The sequence below is a fragment of the Orcinus orca genome, chromosome 7 (assembly GCF_937001465.1).
Source record: "Orcinus orca chromosome 7, mOrcOrc1.1, whole genome shotgun sequence".
Taxonomy (NCBI): Eukaryota; Metazoa; Chordata; class Mammalia; order Artiodactyla; family Delphinidae; genus Orcinus; species Orcinus orca.
In genome coordinates, this window is record NC_064565.1 from 119,721,569 (window position 1) to 119,739,257 (window position 17,689).

At 67.5% G+C, this 17,689-nt stretch overlaps 1 protein-coding gene across 3 annotated transcripts in view; it reads left to right on the plus strand.

Moving 5' to 3' along the window:
• GPC1 (glypican 1) overlaps window positions 1-17,275 on the plus strand; it is a 29,460-nt gene extending 12,185 nt beyond the window's left edge. Inside the window, exons 1-9 of one of the 3 annotated variants that reach the window (XM_049711991.1) lie at window positions 4,790-5,274; window positions 9,955-10,113; window positions 12,173-12,564; window positions 13,170-13,335; window positions 14,048-14,178; window positions 14,265-14,384; window positions 14,484-14,617; window positions 14,976-15,151; window positions 15,513-17,275. In XM_049711991.1, coding sequence (XP_049567948.1) covers window positions 5,238-5,274; window positions 9,955-10,113; window positions 12,173-12,564; window positions 13,170-13,335; window positions 14,048-14,178; window positions 14,265-14,384; window positions 14,484-14,617; window positions 14,976-15,151; window positions 15,513-15,748 — 1,551 coding nt within the window. In that variant the 5' untranslated portion in view covers window positions 4,790-5,237 and the 3' untranslated portion in view covers window positions 15,749-17,275. Of the gene's footprint in view, window positions 1-4,789; window positions 5,275-5,304; window positions 6,107-9,954; window positions 10,114-12,172; window positions 12,565-13,169; window positions 13,336-14,047; window positions 14,179-14,264; window positions 14,385-14,483; window positions 14,618-14,975; window positions 15,152-15,512 lie in introns of those variants that run through there. The other 2 variants (XM_049711992.1, XM_004262535.4) reach the window with 2 other exon arrangements.
• Window positions 17,276-17,689: the final 414 nt, after the last annotated feature.

A 17,689-nucleotide genomic window follows, 5' to 3' on the forward strand; every position in this document is an offset into this window, starting at 1 on the left:
CCTGGGACCTCTGGGCTGCTGGTGGGCCCCCAGGTGCCCAGCACTTTCATTTCCTTCCCTTCAGTGAAGACAGGGAGGCACTCGGGCCAGTGGAAGGAGACCAGCACTAGGCAACACGTTTGAGACATTGAGCAAGTCTCAGAACCCTCCCAGCCTCAGTCTTCCCATCTGTGAGATGGGGATAACTGTATCTTCCTGTTGACTGAGACGGTGAGGCCCACCGTTCTCCAAGGAGGTGGGGGCTGTGGGAAGGCAGACCCTGCTCTGACGTCAACCTCTGCCCTCCTGCCGCTGGCATGGGCAGGGTCTGAGGCCCTTTTCCAGGGAGCCTGGAAGGCAGTGCACGTGTGAGCGTGCCCACGCGTGGCGGGGAGTTGCCGGTGGGGAGCCTGAGTGACTTCGGTCCGGCTTCTCCCCACGCCCCACAGAGGGCCGGGCCGCCAGACTTAGCAGATAAAACTACAGGAGACCCAGTGAAATTGCTATTTCAGATAGTTAATAGTTTCGTAGCGTGTTTCCTGAGTATTTAGGTTTCAAATAAACAACGAACACATTTTTAATATGAGTCCACTCCACATGTTTAGTATAAGCATGTCCCAGATACTGGGGAGCGGGACTGTGTGCTTTCTTGGTGGTAAAAGACGCATAATAAAATTTCCCGCTTTAATGACTTTCACGTGCACGTTCAGTGGCGTGAAGCTCACTCACTGCTGTGCAGCCGTCACCACCATCCACCCGCAGAATTTCATCTTCCCCCACTTCGTACCCATTAAACACTCACCGCCCCCCGCCACCCCGCTCTCTTCAGTGCCTGGGAATCACCATTCTACTGTCTCTATGAATTTGACTCCTCTGGGGACCTCACTTAAGTGGAATCATAACAGTATGTGTCATTTCGAGACGGGCTTCTCGCGCTCAGCGTATGTTTTCAGGGTACGTCCACGTGGTGGTGCATGTCGGCCCTTCGTGACTCGGGGCTGAATGGTGCCCGTTGTGTGGGTGTGCCCCGTTTCGTTTATGTGTTCAGCCATCAGTGGACGCTTGGGCTGTTTCCACCTTTTGGCTCCTGCAAATAATGCTGCTGTGAACCGGGGTGGAAAAGATTCTGTTCAAGTCCCTGTTTTCAGTTCTTTGGGGCCAGATACTTTTATTCTGAAAAATAATGCATCGTTTCTCTGAGGTGCACAGCTAGCTGTGTCCTGGCTGTATCTGCGCGCAGGCCCTCCCAATCGTGCCTTTGGGGCTGGGCTCGGTGCCCCGACACCGGCGAGCTGGGTGTGTGCTGCACATGGAGGTGCTGCCTGGGCGGACGTGCTGAGTCAGCAGCTGGGGACCATCGCACCTGAGAACTCCCAGGGCCCTCCGGGTGGCCGTCTGCATGTCGCCTGCGGGCAGAGCGTGTCTGTTCCTGCTTCAGCCGCCACCCTCCTGCTCAGGAATTCCCCGGGACTGGAATCAAGGGAGGTCTTGCGATGGGAGAGGCAGGGGAGGCCAGGATGCTTCTGTGTCCCTTGCAGCGCTCCAAGCTGAGTCGCCTGGGCATGTCACTCTAGCTCCCTGTGTGGCGCCGCCGGCAGCAGTAGAATGGGAGAGAGCAGTTGTCGGGAAGAGGAAAGGATTCTCAAACCCGGAAATGGCTGAGACCCTTGCAGACACCCAGTGAGAGCTCCATCTCATCAGGAGGTGGCCGGGGCCTCTGGAAGAATAAGGGAGTCCTTGTGGACTGTGAAGTCACCCGCGGCCCCCCTCGCACCAGCATGCAGATGGCTGTCATGCCGCCTCTGGGGAGGGGCCGCCTCTGGGGAGGGGTCGGGCCGGAGGGGGGTGCTGGCCTTCCAGGGGAGGGGGAGGTCTGAGGCTGCGGCTCTGGGGCAGCGCTGCTGTGAAGCCCCTTTCCCTGAATGCCAACACTACACAGAGATCCTTTCTTTGTACATTTGTCACTCAGCACCAGGTCCAGCCTGGACGCTGGGCAGAGAGGTGAGAGGAGAGGAGGCAAGAGGAGAGGAGGCTCCCACCAGCAGGCCGAGCAGCTCTGCTGCTGCTGCTGAGAAGGGGGACCAGTCGGAAAGCCCCCAGGGAGGGCTGCGCACGGTCAGGGAGGTTAGAGGCTAGGCAGGTGCTTCTGCCCAGAGGCACCTGGAGGGCTTCCTGGAGGAAGGGAGAGGTGAGTGGGCCTTGAAAGAGAGCAGGGCAGGGGAGAAGGGTGCGTGAGACCAAGGGGTTAGTGGAAGCAGCAGGTCAGAGCGGATGCCAGCAGGGATGGCCGTGACCTCAGAGAGGCTGCCAGGCTTTGTGGGGAGGTGAGCGGCTGAGCCCCTCTGTTCCTTCCCCTCTGCATTTATGGAGCCGGTGCTGGGCATGGGCCTGGGCCTAAGCCTGTCCCCGAGGGCTCCCTCAGTGGCACTCAGGGGTCTGCTCTATGTTCCGGCCCAGCTAAGCGTCTGTGCCCTCTGCCCGTTCAGCCTTCCCAGTGTGGATGGATGGCCTGCGTTGGGTCTTTGGGGGAAACTGGCTGAGAGGACCCCTGGGCCGCAGGGTCCCCTCCTGCTATTCCAGGATCTCCTCGGTGGACACGGCAGAGGCAGGCGGCATCGGTCCATCTCCTGGGCTGCCCCCCTGGCCCAGAGGTTGGGTGGACGGGCAAGCTAAATGGGAGAGCTGTACGGAGCCCAGAGCTCCCCCCCGGCCCCTGTCAGGGACGGCTGTGTAGAGTCCTGGGGGAGTGTCCTCTGCAGCTGGGCTTGGGCCAAGGATGAGGAATCAGCGCTGAGCCTGGCCTGGGGGGTGAGGCTTCCAGGGAGCATCTCACTCCCAGGCCCCACGAGAGGCCTCCTGTCCTGCAACCAAGACCTGGGGTCGCGGGCACAGAAGACGCGCCTTCATCCCCAGTTTGTTCTGAGGCCCGGTGTGAGCCCTGAACCCTGAAGCACTGTGGGGAGGCCAGTGGGAAGAGGCCTGGCCTCTGAGCCAGAGCTGCTTCCAGGCCCACCTCCGGGGGGCCCACCGCCTCGCCAAGGCACCCCCAAGCCCGGTGCCTGCCGGCAGGGTGGCCTACTCAAGGGGGGGGGGGGTCCCTGAGCAGGAACCAGACAGCAGAGAGCGGCCTTGTGAGCTACCTGGTGGAACCCCCTTCTTCGGGGGCCCTCGGTGTTCTGGGCCGCCTTGGAGAGGGTACTTCGCTCCAGAGCTACCTGTGCGGCGCGTGTCTCCGTGTCCCTGTGCGGGCTGGCCGGGGTGGGGGCGGGGGAGGGGGGGACCCGGCGCGGCGGCACTGCGGGAAGGGGGACTCAGTGGGTGGTTTCTCCAGTGGGTCTGGCAGGCACGGCGGAGGCAAGGAGCAGGGCTGGGGCTGCAGCGAGTGGAGGGGATTGGTCCTGGGTGTGGGAGGGTGAGCCAGGAGGAGGAGGTGGCTGAGCCAGAGGAGGGCGTGGCCAGGCGCGGTCTGATATTTCCTAGGGAAGCAGATCAGGACGTTAGGACGGAGGCCCAGGTCCCTGAGGCCAGAGGCTGGGGGCTGGAGAGGGCGGGGAGAGGATACGGGAGTGACCGATGGTGGCCCTTGAGTGCCCAGACAGCAGTAGGGATCTGGTCGTTGTCATGCGGAGAGGGGACTCTCAGGCAGTGGGCTGTCACTCTCCTTCGGAGAAGAGAGCTGACGCCCCTCCCATCACCATTCTGGGATGGGCCCTGGCTCCCCTGCCCACCAGACTCCAAATGGGGCGCAGCCCCCCGTAGGGCAGGGCGGCAGGAGCCTGGCGGGCGCCGGGTGGGCCTCTGGCCGTGGGAAGCTCGGGGGCTGAGCGCGGCTGCCGAGCCGGCGGCAGGAGGGGTGCGGGGCGGCCGCGGCGGTTTCCTGGGAGACGGGGGCGGTGCCGAGCGCAGCGGGGCGGGGGCAGCGGGAGGAGGCGCGTCGCCGCGCGGGGAGCCGCCGCCCTCCACGGTGCGCGCCAGTGCGGCTGTAGTGCCGCCCTGGGAGGCGGCCGCGGAGTCCTCCAGCCGGTCCCGCTCGGCTGCGGTTCCGCGCACCTCCTCCAAGCTCTCCAACCCGATCCTGCTCATCCGCCTTTCCACGGGCGGACCCCGAGCCCCCCACGCGCGGACCCCGAGCCCCCCACGCGCTCGCACCCGGCGTCGCGCGCCGCCCGCCCGGACCGCCGCCGCCGCCACCACCGCAGCTGGGGACGCCGCCGCCGGAGCCGCCGCCGAGAAGGGGTTTCGGGCTAAGCCCGGGCGGCGTCCGCGGAGCTGGGATCCAAGCCGGTGACCCCGCCAGGGCCCAGCCGGCCGCCCGCCCTATACCCATTTCCATCTCCGCCGGCCCACCGCATCTCCATCCGCAGGCCCACTACCCTCACCTCCACTCCCTCCTCCTAGCCATCTTCATCTCCAGCGCTGTCGTCCCCCATCACCACCGCCAGAACCCCACCTTCAGTCCATGCTACCCCGCCCTCACCCTCACCCTCACCCTCACCACAAGCCCTCGTCTGCGTCCTCATCCATTTCTCCATCCCCTTCCCATCATGAGCCCCCTCGCCAGTCTCCATGCCCACCCCATCGATCCCTCATCCTCAGTGCGCCCATCACCAACCCACCTCTCCTCCCCTCAGTTCCCCACCTTCACCCCATCTTCGCGTGCCCCCCGCTGTATCCCCGCAGCGCCCCTGCCACCCCTCCCCGCCCCCATCTCTTCCTGCAGCAAGCCCCCCTTCCTCTTCCGTCAAACCCATTCCCCTCCCCTTCGCTTGCGGCAGCCCCTGCGAGCCCCCCTCTCCTGCCACCCCCGCCAGGGCCTGCCGCGCCCACTGCGGCAAGCCCCTTCCCCGCCAATCGCGTCGCCCTCCTGCCCGCCCCCCTTCGCCTGCCGCAGGCCCCGGCGGCGCGGCCCCCCTGCTCTCTGCGCGGCCGCGCCCACTGCGCCAGCGCCCCCTGCTCGCTGCGCCAGGAGCCAGGAGCTCGGCCGCCGCTCCAGACCCCCGCGCGCCGGCTCCTGCGCCGCGCCGTGGGGCCCTCGGTCCTTGGCCGGCAGCGACTGGCGCCCGGTCGCTCGGTCTTTGTCCCGCCGCCAGCGACGCAGCCCCTGGGCAGCGGGACCCCTGGCGAGCCTGAGGGGCGGACCCCTCCCGCCGAGCGCAGAGGTGTCGCAGCCGAGACCCCTCAGTTTCGGTCCCCGTGCGTGACGGAGGCTCCGCAGCGGCGGCAGAGGGCCGCCTTGGTGATGCTGTCACGTGGCCGGAATGGTGGAGGGGCTTAGGGCCGGCGGAGAGGTGGCCGGTGAGGGGTAGAGAAGCGCGCTGGGAGCGGGGCAGGAGGGGTTACGGGTTTTGTTGCCGCGTTAGGAGCGGGGGAGGATGGTGGTTGAAATGTCCCGTCTGAGGTGGGTCTGAGGCTGCCCCCCTGCATGGACTCTAGGTGCTCGGGGTAACCCTGCGACAGAGACTGGCCAGGGACAAACGCTTCTTGGTCGGGGCCGGGGCGGGGGCGTGGGGCGGAGTGAGGAGATGAGGAAAGAAGATCCGGAGCTCGGGTTGTGGGCGGTGCCCAGGGGACCTCGGGTTATTTGTCCAGTGCCCCCCCCCCCCGCAGCAGGGTCCTGCAGCGCCCACTGGAGCTGGAAGGGGTCCAGGAGCAGGAGTGGGCATGGGCAGTTGTCCCAAGAAGGGTCACGTGCTTGGGGAGAGCCTTCTGCACGCCCCACCCCCTCAGCAGGCCGGCTGGGGTCCAGAGCTGAGAAGAAGGGAGGGGTAGGGACGCAGCCCCCTAACTGCTTTTCCAGACCTGGGCCTCTCCCTCGTGTTTTGGAGGCCAGGGTGCCTAGAACTGGCCACAGAGCTGCCTTCCAGCACCGTCCTGGGAGGCCAGGGCGGCTAATTGCCTGCACCGAATTGCTGAGAGTATTCTAGGGGCGGCAGGATTTGTCGGTGCAGAGCATCTGGGATGTGGCTTTAAAGGCAAGTTGAGCAGGCGGTCTGCGTACCCCCGTGTGCGCTGCAGAAGCTTCTGGAGAGACGGCTCGGTGTCGCGCCATCTTCCCTCTGCAGCCTCCTGGGAGGGCTCTGGGGCCACCAGTCAGGAGCGGCTGCCAGGCTGGGCCCGGACAGATGAGGTCTGCATCCAGCACTGGTGATGGGGATCCCTGTTGGGGTGGGGTCTTGGGCTAAAGCACTGGGTCTGCAGAGCCGGTGGGGGGCCTGCTGGGTGGGAACGCCATCAGGAGGCTGCTTGTGCCCTTAGGAGGGCTGGGAACTGCGGCTGTGTCAGCAGGTGGCAGGAGGTGTGAGGCTTAAAGGTGTTTAAGCCATAGGCTGATGGGACTTGCTGAGGAGAAGCCGGAATCTGGGGTGCCCCCCGGAGGTCTGAGTATGGGGGAAGAAGGCGGATACGTGGTCTGCCATCCAGCAAGAGAAGGAACTGCTGGGGGGGCGGGGTAGGAAGCGAGTGCAGGTGTTTTAACCTGGGGAGGGCGGCCGGGGGTTTGGAGACTTGGGACCTAGGGGCCGGGCCTAGAGGAGAGGCTCTAGAGAGACTGGGGATGGGGGAGCAAACGCGCCATGGAAGAGCTTCCCCTCTTCCTCCCGAAAAACCTGGGATCTCGAGAGGAGGTGTCCCAAAGGCTGAGGGAAGGGAGAGTTCTAGAAGGATGTAGTCTGCTGTTGAAAAACCAGCAACAGACTGAGGAAGGAAGGAGGGGCCGCCACTGGCCAGCTGGGGGAGAAGCCTCAGTGCAGATGGGAGGGGGCAGTGGGAAGAGGGGCCAGGCTGATGCCTCCCAGTGGGGAGGGGAAAGGGCGGGGGGGGGGGGTGACCGGAGGGTGGGACTGGGCAGCTCTAAAATGGACAGGATGCCAGCCATGCCCTCCTGCCTGGCCCGAGTGCCCCCCTTTCTCCAGAGGTGAGGGTTTGGGGGTGGAGGTGTGAAATGACGAGAGGGGGATTTTATCAGTCTGCCTTGCACACTTCCAGGATCAGGGAGCTCACCTCCCCTCTGGCAGGCCCCACCCCCCTCCAACCGTGCGGCTTAGATCAGGGAGCAGACTTGCTTTTTGGGAAGGTGCCCTGCAGAGCCCACCTCTGCCCGGCTGATGTCCAGGACCGACAGATGACCCGCGGGCCCAGGCCGAGCTGGGCCAGGGCCTTGCCCACCGACTAGCAGCGGCCACCGCGTCTGCCCTGCCGCGGGCTCGGGGAGCCTCAGCCCAGCCTGCCCGGGGCCTCAGGCCGGCGCCCGGGCTCTGGCTCCGTGTCTTCACTCCCGTGTGTGTCCGAGGAGGGAGGGAGGGACGGGGGCTGTGCTGGGGCGGCCGGAACAGCGCAGGTCACCGGGCTGGCTGGACGAGGTGGCCAGGCGGGGCTGAGGGGGCGCCGCAGGGAGGCGGCGGGGGCGGGGGAGGGGCGGGGAGGCCAAGGGCGGGGGGGGGGGGCGAGGGGGGGCGGCTCACGGCTGTGAGCGGTGGGTGGGCCCGACACTGCCAAGGAGCCGGCCTGAGAAAAGGGGGTCCTGGGTGTTTTGTCCTCGCCTCTCTCCTGCCTGCAGGAATGGAAGGTTCAGGAGGGAGGGCGGCCAGCCGGGGAGGCCACCTCGACAGCCTGCACCCTCCTGCCTCTCCTGCCTGCCCGCTGCTGCCCTGTGACCCATCCAACCTGGCCTGGGTGCCTGTCACAGCTGAGCCTAGGCTGGCACCTGCAGCCGCTCCCAGCCCCAGGGCACGTACCCAGTTCAGCCCCCGACCCCCAGCCCGGCACCACCACGGCCCGCTGGTCCCAAGCAGCAGGGGAGGGTCCTCGCCAAGGGTGCTCTCCCGGCCCCTGCCAGGGGGAAGGCGGTCAGGGCCCAGGCCCCTCCTGGCTGGGTGCACACGGCCCTGTTGCACAGCCTCCACCATCAGGGAGACGGGTCCACTGTCTGCCCGGCTCTACCAGCTGGGACGACGCCAGGTGGGGGACCCTCGTCCTGGTCTGTGAGCTGCCCCCTGCTGGCGATGGTGCAGGGCCACGGGTCAGCGTCAGCAAGGGCAGCCGAGAGGAAGAACTGTCTCTGGGGACGTCCTCGGGTCCCAGCCCTCCCCACCCCCCGAAGGAAGGAGGGCAGGGATGGGGGTGCTTACTCTCTGCCAGGCCCTGGGGAGCCAGGCTCTGTCCCTCCACCCCAGCTGGTTCCCGTGAGACCCGCACGTGGCCAGAAAGGCCTGACTCAACCCGGGGCAGGGGGCAGGTCCCAGACCCCTGACTCCCCACCCCGCGGGCCTGGGGCTCTGCAGGGCATAGGCACATGAGCTCCGACATCTACCCCACAGTCAGCCCTGTTCCAGGGTGGAGACCACAGCGCCCCTTAGACAGCAGGCCCTGGGGGCAGGTTTGTGAGGGAAAAGGGGGAAGGAGCTGCGCTTCCTGCCTCTGCCCCCCGCCCTCCTTCCTCCCCACCGAGCCTCTTTCACGTCCTCGAGTGCCACCGGAGTGTGCAGCCAGCGCCCTTCTGCCCCCTCCCACCGCGCCTGGGGCACCGCTGCCCTCTCCTGGCTGTTACACTGATGGGCACAGAGCTGCAGACAGGCCATAGGGTGACTCTGTCCTCTGCACCTGTCCCTGCTTCCCCGGGGCGTGTGCAGGAGAGGAGGACGCTCAGACTTAAGTGTGACCTAAGCACCCCCCCACCCCCGCAGGCTCTCCAGGGTTAATTCAGCCTGCGGAGAATGACTTGGTCTTACCCACCCCTCTCCCCCGGGCAAGGCCTCCGCTGGAGGCCGCTGCCCACCCTGCAGCCCCCCACCCCTCAGGGCAGCCTCGGGACCCAGAGAGCTCTGCCCAGGCTGCTCCACGACCCCCTGCAACTGTGCCGGCCGCACCGGGCGAGCCCTCGACTCCAGCCCCACACAGCCCCTGTCCGGGCCAGACCCCTGCGTCCACTTCCCTCCATGCCCTGCCCCGCTTAGAGTCAGGAATTGCGGCCTGTGGGGAGTGGGCCTGGGGGGCTGTGAGGCAGCCCAGTGGCCGTGGGGGCCTGAAATTGAGCGGCCTGAGCCACTCGGCCCCTGACTGTGTGACTTCAGACAGGAACCGGCGTCTCTGCCAGCCTCAGTTTCCTGGTCTGTAAAGTGGGTTCACAGCACCCACCTCAGAACGGGGACCAGCACAGTTTCAAAGGTGCGCCCTGCACCACGAGAGTGGGGGAAGCGACCTCAGTCACGTCCCAGCGCTGCTGTAAGCAGTGCTGCCGGGAGCCCGCGCCCGGGCGGCGGCACGGGGGTGATGGGGGCTTTGAGGGTACAGAGGAGGGTGCGCACACCCGAGGGGGCTCGGTGTGTCCTGCCAGGTGGGTGCGGGTCTCACAGCAGGGCCCCAGCAGACCTGTGCCCGGGCTGTCCTGACGGGGTGGGCCTCGGCCTGGGGGGCCACTGCCTCTGGCCGGCCCGGAGCTGCGGGTGGGTGGCCTGCAGGGGCTGCTGTCCTCAGTGGGAGCTGGCACCCCGCACTGGGGTCAGGGAGGGGCGCCGGGCAGGCCTGGGCACTTCCGCTGTGAGCCTCGAACCTGGCAGCCCCCCGTGCCCCCCCCACAGGACCTGAGGCCTCTCTGTGCTGAGGTCCAGGCGTGAGCTGAGCTGCTCAGGGCCCCTGGGGCGGCCCTCCTCACACGCAGGGGGCGTGGAGGAGGGCTCAGCCTTCCGCACTCCTGCTCTACACCCATCCCCACCGGGGCTTGCCCCAGGAGGCCTGGAGGTGGGATTCTGCAGAGGAAGCCCTGCTCCTGTGCCCTGTGCTGAGGGCTGCACGGCCCACCCCAGGCGCTGCCCCGAGCCGGGCCTGCCTTCCCCCAACCCTGGCAGGCAGCCCCACCCGCGTGCCGATCACGTCCCCTCTCTGCTGGAGAGCCCACCGGCCGCGAGGCCCGTTCTCCTGGTGCCCCGCCCCCCAGCCTCCCATAGCCCTCCTCTCCCTCACGCCAGCCCCTCCCCACAGGTGAGCACCTGCGGATCTGCCCCCAGGGCTATACCTGCTGCACCAGCGAGATGGAGGAGAACCTGGCCAACCGCAGCCGGGCCGAGCTGGAGACGGCGCTCCTGGACAGCGGCCGGGCCCTGCAGGCCACGCTGGCCGCCCAGCTGCGGGGCTTTGACGGTGAGGGGCTCCGGGGCCGCAGGACACTCACGGCGGGGGGCTGGGCACTTGGGGACCTCTCGCAGTGAGGCAGGGTCAGAGGGGACGTAGTAGCAGAGCACTGGCCGCGTGCAGGGATCCGTGAACTGGGGGTCACCTGCAGGTCTCCATGCACCCCAAGGCATGCACGTTTGGGGAGAGGCAGCCTGCCCCTTCCATCAGGCCCTCAGAGGGGACCCTCTGCCCTCCAGAGCTCTCCTAGGCACCTGCCACTGGCCACCAGGTGGTCTGGAGCTGGGGGGCTCAGCGTGAGGACTGATATCGGGGGCCAGGCCGGGGCTGCAGGGTGCTGGGTGGAGGCACAAGGAGTTCGGGGCCCCTGCCGTGGCCCTCGAGCCTCCAGCTCAGCTGTGTGTGTCAGTCACCTATTCCCAGCCCCTCACCAGCTCTCTCGTCGTGTCTGGGCCCCTAAACAAGGGATGGCGGGATGACGTTGTGACGCTGACAGCGGGCACCTCGGAGGGGATGGCGGGCGCTGGTGGGAGGGGCCCCAGAAGTGACAGCTGATGTCAGAGCCTGCACAGCATCCATTCGGGACACTAATCTGTGTTAAAAGCGACTCCTTTTCCGCTTCCAGGCCCACTTGTGCCCCCCCACCCCGAGAGTCCTTTCCACCTGCCCCTCTGCATGCCGCTTCCCGCCCCGCACCTCAGCCCCACTGTCGTGCCTGCTCCGGCTGCCCCGTGCCTTGTACCCCGGGAGCAGTCCTTACCTGGCCACCAGCGGCAGGGGTCTCAGAGCCTTCGTCTGAAGTGCGCCTGGGACCTGCGTGTAGCAGGGCCTCGGGTGGCTGTGTTCCAGGACACGGGGCCCACGCTCACGCGCCACACCTTCTGGGCCGGCTGCCAGCGTCCTGGCTCAGAGCAGGACCCTGCTCAAAAGATGGGGCTGGAGGCTGGCCGTGGGGTTGGGGGCCCCGCGACCACCCTGTGTGCTGCTGGGCTAGCGATGAGCTACAGACTGCCCGTTTGGGCTGGAGGCTGGTGTGGGGACCAGGACCCGGAGTCCCGCGGCGGGAGCTGGATGGGAGCTTGGACCATCCGCTCCTTCCCACAGTTCCCTCCTGGGGAGCTGCAGGGGCACAGCCGGAGCTGCGGGAGGGTCTTGGTGGGGTGGGTGTAGACACGGGTCCGAGAGCCAGAGGCCTAATGTCCACCACGCCTCAGAGCAAAGCCAACCTGGCCGTGTGTCCCTGGACACCCGAGTTGGGGCCTGTGTGGGGAGGGCTGGCCACAGCTCTCGAGGAAGTGTCTGAGTGGACGGTCTGTGTGCTTATGGACCCTGCCGTCTCCCTGCTGAAAGGGGCGGACGGCGTTAGGGGCCTCGTTCTCAGCACACGGGGCCCAGAGGTATTTCCCTGAAACCACAGGGGTCTGCGGCCCACGCTCATGCCCCGCCTCGGCACCCCCCTCCGAGACTCTGGGTGCATCCCGAGGGCTGCGGAGACCCTCCCCAGACCCTCAGGCTGTCCAGCTTCCAAAACCAGAGAGAGGGCGTCCGAGAGAGATGAGGACGGAGGGGGAGGGCAGGAAGCCCAGGAGAGCCTCAGAGGTGGGCGGGGTGGAGAGTGCAGAGGCACACCCCCAGGGCAGGGGGCCTGGCTGGGTGTCAGAGGCCGGGGTACGGGGAGGGGGAGGGACGCAAGGAGAGCTGCTGGGAGGGAAAGCAGGCGAGGGACGCCCTGGGCCTTCTTCCCCCAGTGGGCCCCACCCCGACTCAGAGCACCCTCCTGCCCCTCCACACAGACCCTTGCCAGGTGATCTCGGGGGGCAGTGAGGCACCGTGTGTCCCCTGCTCAAGGCCCAGCTCAGAAATGGATTCTGGATGCCCAGGCTCCGGGCCAGGAGGGGGAGGTCTCAGAGCCCCGTGGGGGTGGGCACCCAGGGCCCGTGCAGGCTCTGATGACTCTCACAGCACCGGGGGTCCCCGGCAGAGCCCCCTTAATGCCGGTCGCGCTGCCACAGCACGCGGGGTGGGCAGGGGGCTCCGGGAAGGCCTGACGCCCGCCTCCCGTGCGCAGATCACTTCCAGCGCCTGCTGAACGACTCGGAGCGGGCGCTGCAGGAGACCTTCCCGGGCGCCTTCGGGGAGCTGTACGTGCAGAACGCCAAGGCCTTCCGCGACCTGTACGCCGAGCTGCGCCTCTACTATCGCGGCGCCAACCTGCACCTGGAGGAGACGCTGGCCGAGTTCTGGGCCCGCCTGCTCGAGCGCCTCTTCCGGCAGCTGCACCCGCAGCTGCTGCTGCCCGACGACTACCTGGACTGCCTGGGCAAGCAGGCCGAGCCGCTGCGGCCCTTCGGGGAGGCCCCCCGCGAGCTGCGCCTGCGCGCCACCCGCGCCTTCGTGGCGGCGCGCGCCTTCGTGCAGGGCCTGGGCGTGGCTAGCGACGTGGTCCGGAAGGTGGCCCAGGTGCGCGCGGAGGCCCCGCCCCCTGCCGCACGTCCCCGCGCCCCACCCCGGGGCCCTGGGACTCCCGGTGTCCCCTTCCACCCCCCACCCGGGCGGGTGGGAGGATCCAGCATGCGAGCTCTGCTCGGGGCAGCGATGGCCAGGCCGGTCCCGGGCAGAAAGGGAAGGGAAGAGGGCTGCGGCTGGTTGCTGAGCCAGCTCCAGGGGTCAGGTGGACGGGAGACGGGGGATGAGGGAGATGTGTGCTCCGAGGCCGGGGCGAGGGATGCCTGGCCCCGTCGGGCAGCTCGCACGTGTCAGACCCACCAGCGTCGGGTGTGGGAGGGCATCGTGAGCCACCTCCACCCCCACTGGGGTCCCTAACGAGTCACCTACAGCCCCAGCCTCCATCCATTCAGCTGCGTGGTGGGCGGTATTCCCGCTTCCCTGGGAGGGTTCGTGACCGCGGTGCCCCGGGGAGTCGCGGCACTGTGAGTGTATCGCTTATTAGACGGAGCCCCACCATGGCCAGCAGGCCTGCTTGGTCATCTGAGAAGGACCCGGGCGCGCCTTGTGGGGCTGCACACCTGCTGCGGGGTGGCGCTCAGGCTGCCTTGCCTCCCCAGGTGCCCCTGAGCCCGGAGTGCTCACGGGCCGTCATGAAGCTGGTGTACTGTGCCCACTGCCTGGGGGTGCCTGGCGCCCGGCCCTGCCCCGACTACTGCCGCAACGTGCTCAAGGGCTGCCTGGCCAACCAGGCTGACCTGGACGCCGAGTGGAGGAACCTTCTGGGTGAGCTCCCACTGCCGTCACCGCGTGCGGGAAGGGGGGTTGGGGGCGTGCAAAACCGGGCCTGTCCTCTGGAGCAGGCGGTCTCTGGGGCGAGGAACAAGCTGCCCCCCGAACGTCCCGAACAGACTGCAACGTGGGCAGCTGCCCGGGAGGGAGCCCTGCGGGGTCACAGTCCTGCCCTTCTCCACTGAGCGCGTACGTGCCAACACGTGCGTGAGTTAACGTGTGCGTTGCTGCCCTGGGGTGGGCCAGCTCTGAGGGGTGCCGACGTGACGTGGGTCACCAAGCAGCTGTGCCAACACAGATGTGCCACAGTGTGTACACCTGCTGCGAGGTGAGCGCGCGTGCATCCACGGTGACACACGTGAGCTGACGGGAGGGTTCAGCGTGCCTGTATACCGAGATGTGTAAGTTCTAACGCGTGCTGACACGTGGGCCAGCCCACATTCGTGCTGAGACACGTGCTAACGTGGACGTGTGCTGGCATGCCTCGAGCCAACGTGAAAACTATGTGAGGTAACATAGGCATGTGGTGGGCCAGGTGTACGTGTGCCGACACACACAGGCGCTAACGTGTACACGGGCTGGCCTGAAGTGAGCCGACATACAGATATATCGTCTCGTACAAGCTGCCGTGTGTGTGGTAGCACGTGGTGAGCCAGTGCGCGTACGTACAAAGTGCCCCCTGTGTGTGTGCTCACGCCCGTGCCAGACTCCATGGTGCTCATCACAGACAAGTTCTGGGGCCCGACGGGCGCAGAGAGCGTCATCGGCGGCGTGCACTTGTGGCTGGCAGAGGCCATCAGCGCCCTACAGGACAACAGCGACACCCTCACAGCCAAGGTGCAGGCAGGGGCATGCAGTGGGCGAGGGTGGGCGCCCCGGATACGGCCTCGTACCCTTCCAGGACACTTGCGTTCTCCCCCCAGGTCATCCAGGGCTGCGGGAACCCCAAGGTGAACCCCCAGGGCCCCGAGCCCGAGGAGAAGCGGCGCCGGGGCAAGCTGGCGCTGCCGGAGAAGCCACCCGCGGGCACGCTTCAGAAGCTGGTGAGGGGCCCCTCAGCCGGGCAGGCCCTGGGGGGAAGCGGTTGGGGGTCCAGGGCAGGCTGGGCCGGGGCGCCCAGGGGCCTGACTGCTGCCCTGCAGGTCTCCGAGGCCAAGGCCCAGCTCCGAGATGCCCAGGACTTCTGGATCAGCCTCCCGGGGACGCTGTGCAGTGAGAAGTTGGCCATGAGCGCGGCCAGCGATGACCGCTGCTGGAATGGGGTGGCCAAGGGTCGGTAGGTGCCCCTGGCTGACACACTCCGTCCCTCCTTCACGGCCCCTTGCCAGTCTGGGGCACCAGATGTTGTGTGCATAGGGCCATACCTGACGCGGGACACCCAACGGGACCCAGAGCTGGGATGAGGGCTGAGTCCTTGCCCTGTGCCAGCTCCCCACAGCAGGCGCCATGCTCAGCGCATCCTCACCCCACTGCAGTGGGGTCTGCACGGGCTCCCGTCGGCCCCTGGAGCCTCTGGGGGGGTCTCAGGCTTGCCACCGCCCTGACGGGGGGAGGGGAGTGGGCAGGCATGCTGGGGCAGTGCCCCTGTGTGGGGAGCAGGGCAGTGACCCAGGGCTTGCCCTCCCGGCCTCCAGGTACCTGCCCGAGGTGATGGGCGACGGCCTGGCCAACCAGATCAACAACCCCGAGGTGGAGGTGGACATCACCAAGCCCGACATGGCCATCCGCCAGCAGATCATGCAGCTGAAGATCACGACCAACCGTCTGCGCGGCGCCTACAACGGCAACGACGTGGACTTCCAGGACGCCAGTGAGAGCGGGCCAGGGGTGGCCTGGGGGCTGAGAGCTGAGGGTTGGTGCCAGAACGCCAGGGAGAGCCCCCGGCCGGGGAAAGCTGCAGCGGATGGGGCCCTCCCAGCCCCCGGGCCTCCACAGTGGCTCTGAGGACGCTGCCACTGCCCGGTGTGGTCACAAAGTCCCCCTGCCCCTTGTCCCCGGGCACAGTTGTGACCCGGCCCGGACGTCCTCCCAGCCTCGGCAGGCCCAGGGGGTCGGGGTGCTGCGGTCAGGGCGGAGCTGGCGTCACTGGCCCGCGAGGCCCAGGCGGAGGGACGTGGCTCTCGGGGTCCCCAGGGCTGGGCGGGCCCACTGGAGCCGCCTCTTCTCCCCAGGTGATGACGGCAGCGGCTCAGGCAGCGGCGAGGGCTGCCCCGACGACGAGTGTGGCCGGAGGGTCGGCAGGAAGAGCTCCAGCTCCCGGACGCCCCTGAGCCACGCCCTGCCCGGCCTCTCCGAGCGAGAGGGTCAGAAGGCGTCGGCCACGGGCCGCCCGCAGCCCTGCACACGCCTCCTGCTGCTCTCCGGCGTCCCGCTGGTGCTCTCAGCAGCCAGGCCCCGGTGGCGGTAACTGCCCGGCCCCAGGGCCCGAGGCCAAGGACTGACTTTGCCAAAACCAGACGGTACAGGAAGGGTCGGCGAGGAACCGCGGCCGTGACTGTGCTGGGGGCCGGGCGAGGGGCTGTGCCAGCCACCCTGGCTTTTAGTTTTGTATGAGGCCCTCAGGTCAGCAGGGAACGGCGTCCCCAAAAGCCATGCATTTCAGGGACCTCGGGGATGCCGGTGCCGTCTCTCGCCCCCAGCTCCTGTGCCATTACGGCAGTACCAGGGCCTGCGAGGAGGCGGCCCGAGCAGAGTCCTGCCGGAGCGCGAGCCGCGCCTTCATCTCCCGCCTGCCCCGCCGAGCACCGGGGCCTCCAGGTGTCTGAAAGTCAGGCCCACCCCCAGCGCCCAAGAATCCCTGAGAGGGCGTCGGGGTTCCCGCCGTCTAGGGTCTAACGGGGCCTTTGAGATCACGCATGAACCTTGCCCCACCCCCCCACCAGAGCCACCTCTCAGCTGCGTCTGTGCGGGGCTGGGCCGCGGCTCCTGCCCATCCACAGGGGACTTCGGGCTGTGCGGACGTGCCACCTGCCGTTGTCCTGCCCCCTGTCTCCACCCAGACCCAGGGCCAGTCCCAGCTCAGGGCGACACAGGCCAGGGCTGCAGGTGACCCCTGGCTGTCACCTGGCCACAGAGATGCTGGGTGGCTGGTGAAACTTCAGCTCAGGGCCAGCGAGACCCAGCTCTGCAGGCCGGAGGGACATCCCTTCCCTGACCCCGCCAGCTGCAGGGCCCGGGGAGCTTTGACAGTTAAGGGCTTTTCCAGCCGTGCGTACTCTGCAAGCGCTTCCCGTCCTCTCACCTAGAGCTGCTTTCTCAGCTCATCCCCAAATGCTTTTGAAGGTCCCGGGCGACCTTCCGTGGCCCTGGGATCTGGGCGCACTCCCGCTCACTCAGGCTGTCCGGGCCCCTCCGTAGACCTGTGGGCCCACCCTCCTGGGCCCTACCCTCTACAGGGCCTGGGGAGGGGCTGGCGACAGAGGGAGCCGGGCACAGGAGGGTGGTCCTTGAGGGTCTGGGGGATGTTAAGCCACCATGACCAGGGAGAGTGGTCCTCACCAGCCCCCAGGCCCTGAGAAGGCTGCTTCGCGCTGCTTTGCTTTTCCTCACGGGGCTGGGGGGCCCCTGGCCACTGGTTAGGGCTTCTGGGGTGTGTGGGGTCCTGCACTCCGCCGGCAGCCCAGCCTCACAGGCACACCCACCCCATCGTAACCCTGTCGTGCCTGGGCAGGGGGCTGGGCCTGGGGCCTCCTTCCCTGCGAGTGAGGGCTAGCTGAACTCTCAGGGGCTCTGGGGCAGTGACCACCCGTGTGCCAGGACGGCCCCAGAGCGGCCTGCATTCCGGCCCTGCCCTACATGTGTCTCTGGAAGGGGCGGCCCTGCCACGGGCACTGGCCAGGCGGCGGCCAGGCCTGCCGTCTCCTTGTGCTGCACGGTGTCAGCAGGTGACGTGTGTTCTTTGAGTCCTCGTATGAATAAAAGGCTGGAGACCGCGTGAGGCTGCAGTGATCCCGCTGTGCTCAGCCCGGCCGCAAGGGTGTGCCGTGGGCCGTGCACAGCAGGCCGTGGCCGGTTGGGAGGTCAGGAGGGGTTCGGACACAGATCGCGCCTGGCGGTGTGGCCCACGGCTGCAGAGTGCTGTCCTGCCCCCAACCGGGGTCCCCCCTGCCGTCCACCCTCACCGCCCCTGCTCTGTACACACACATCCAGACACGTGTCCCAGGAAGGTTCCCGTTACCAGTTCCTGCCAAGTAGCCTCAGAGATGCCCAGATCAGGGCACGGGGACCAGCGTCTCCTGAGGCCGAGCCTGGCGAGACATCCTGATGGTCCAGTCAGCCCCCAGTGCTACAGAGAGCCCTGCCACACCTGGCTCCTCTCACCAGAGCGCGGACCCCTGCCCAGCCACGC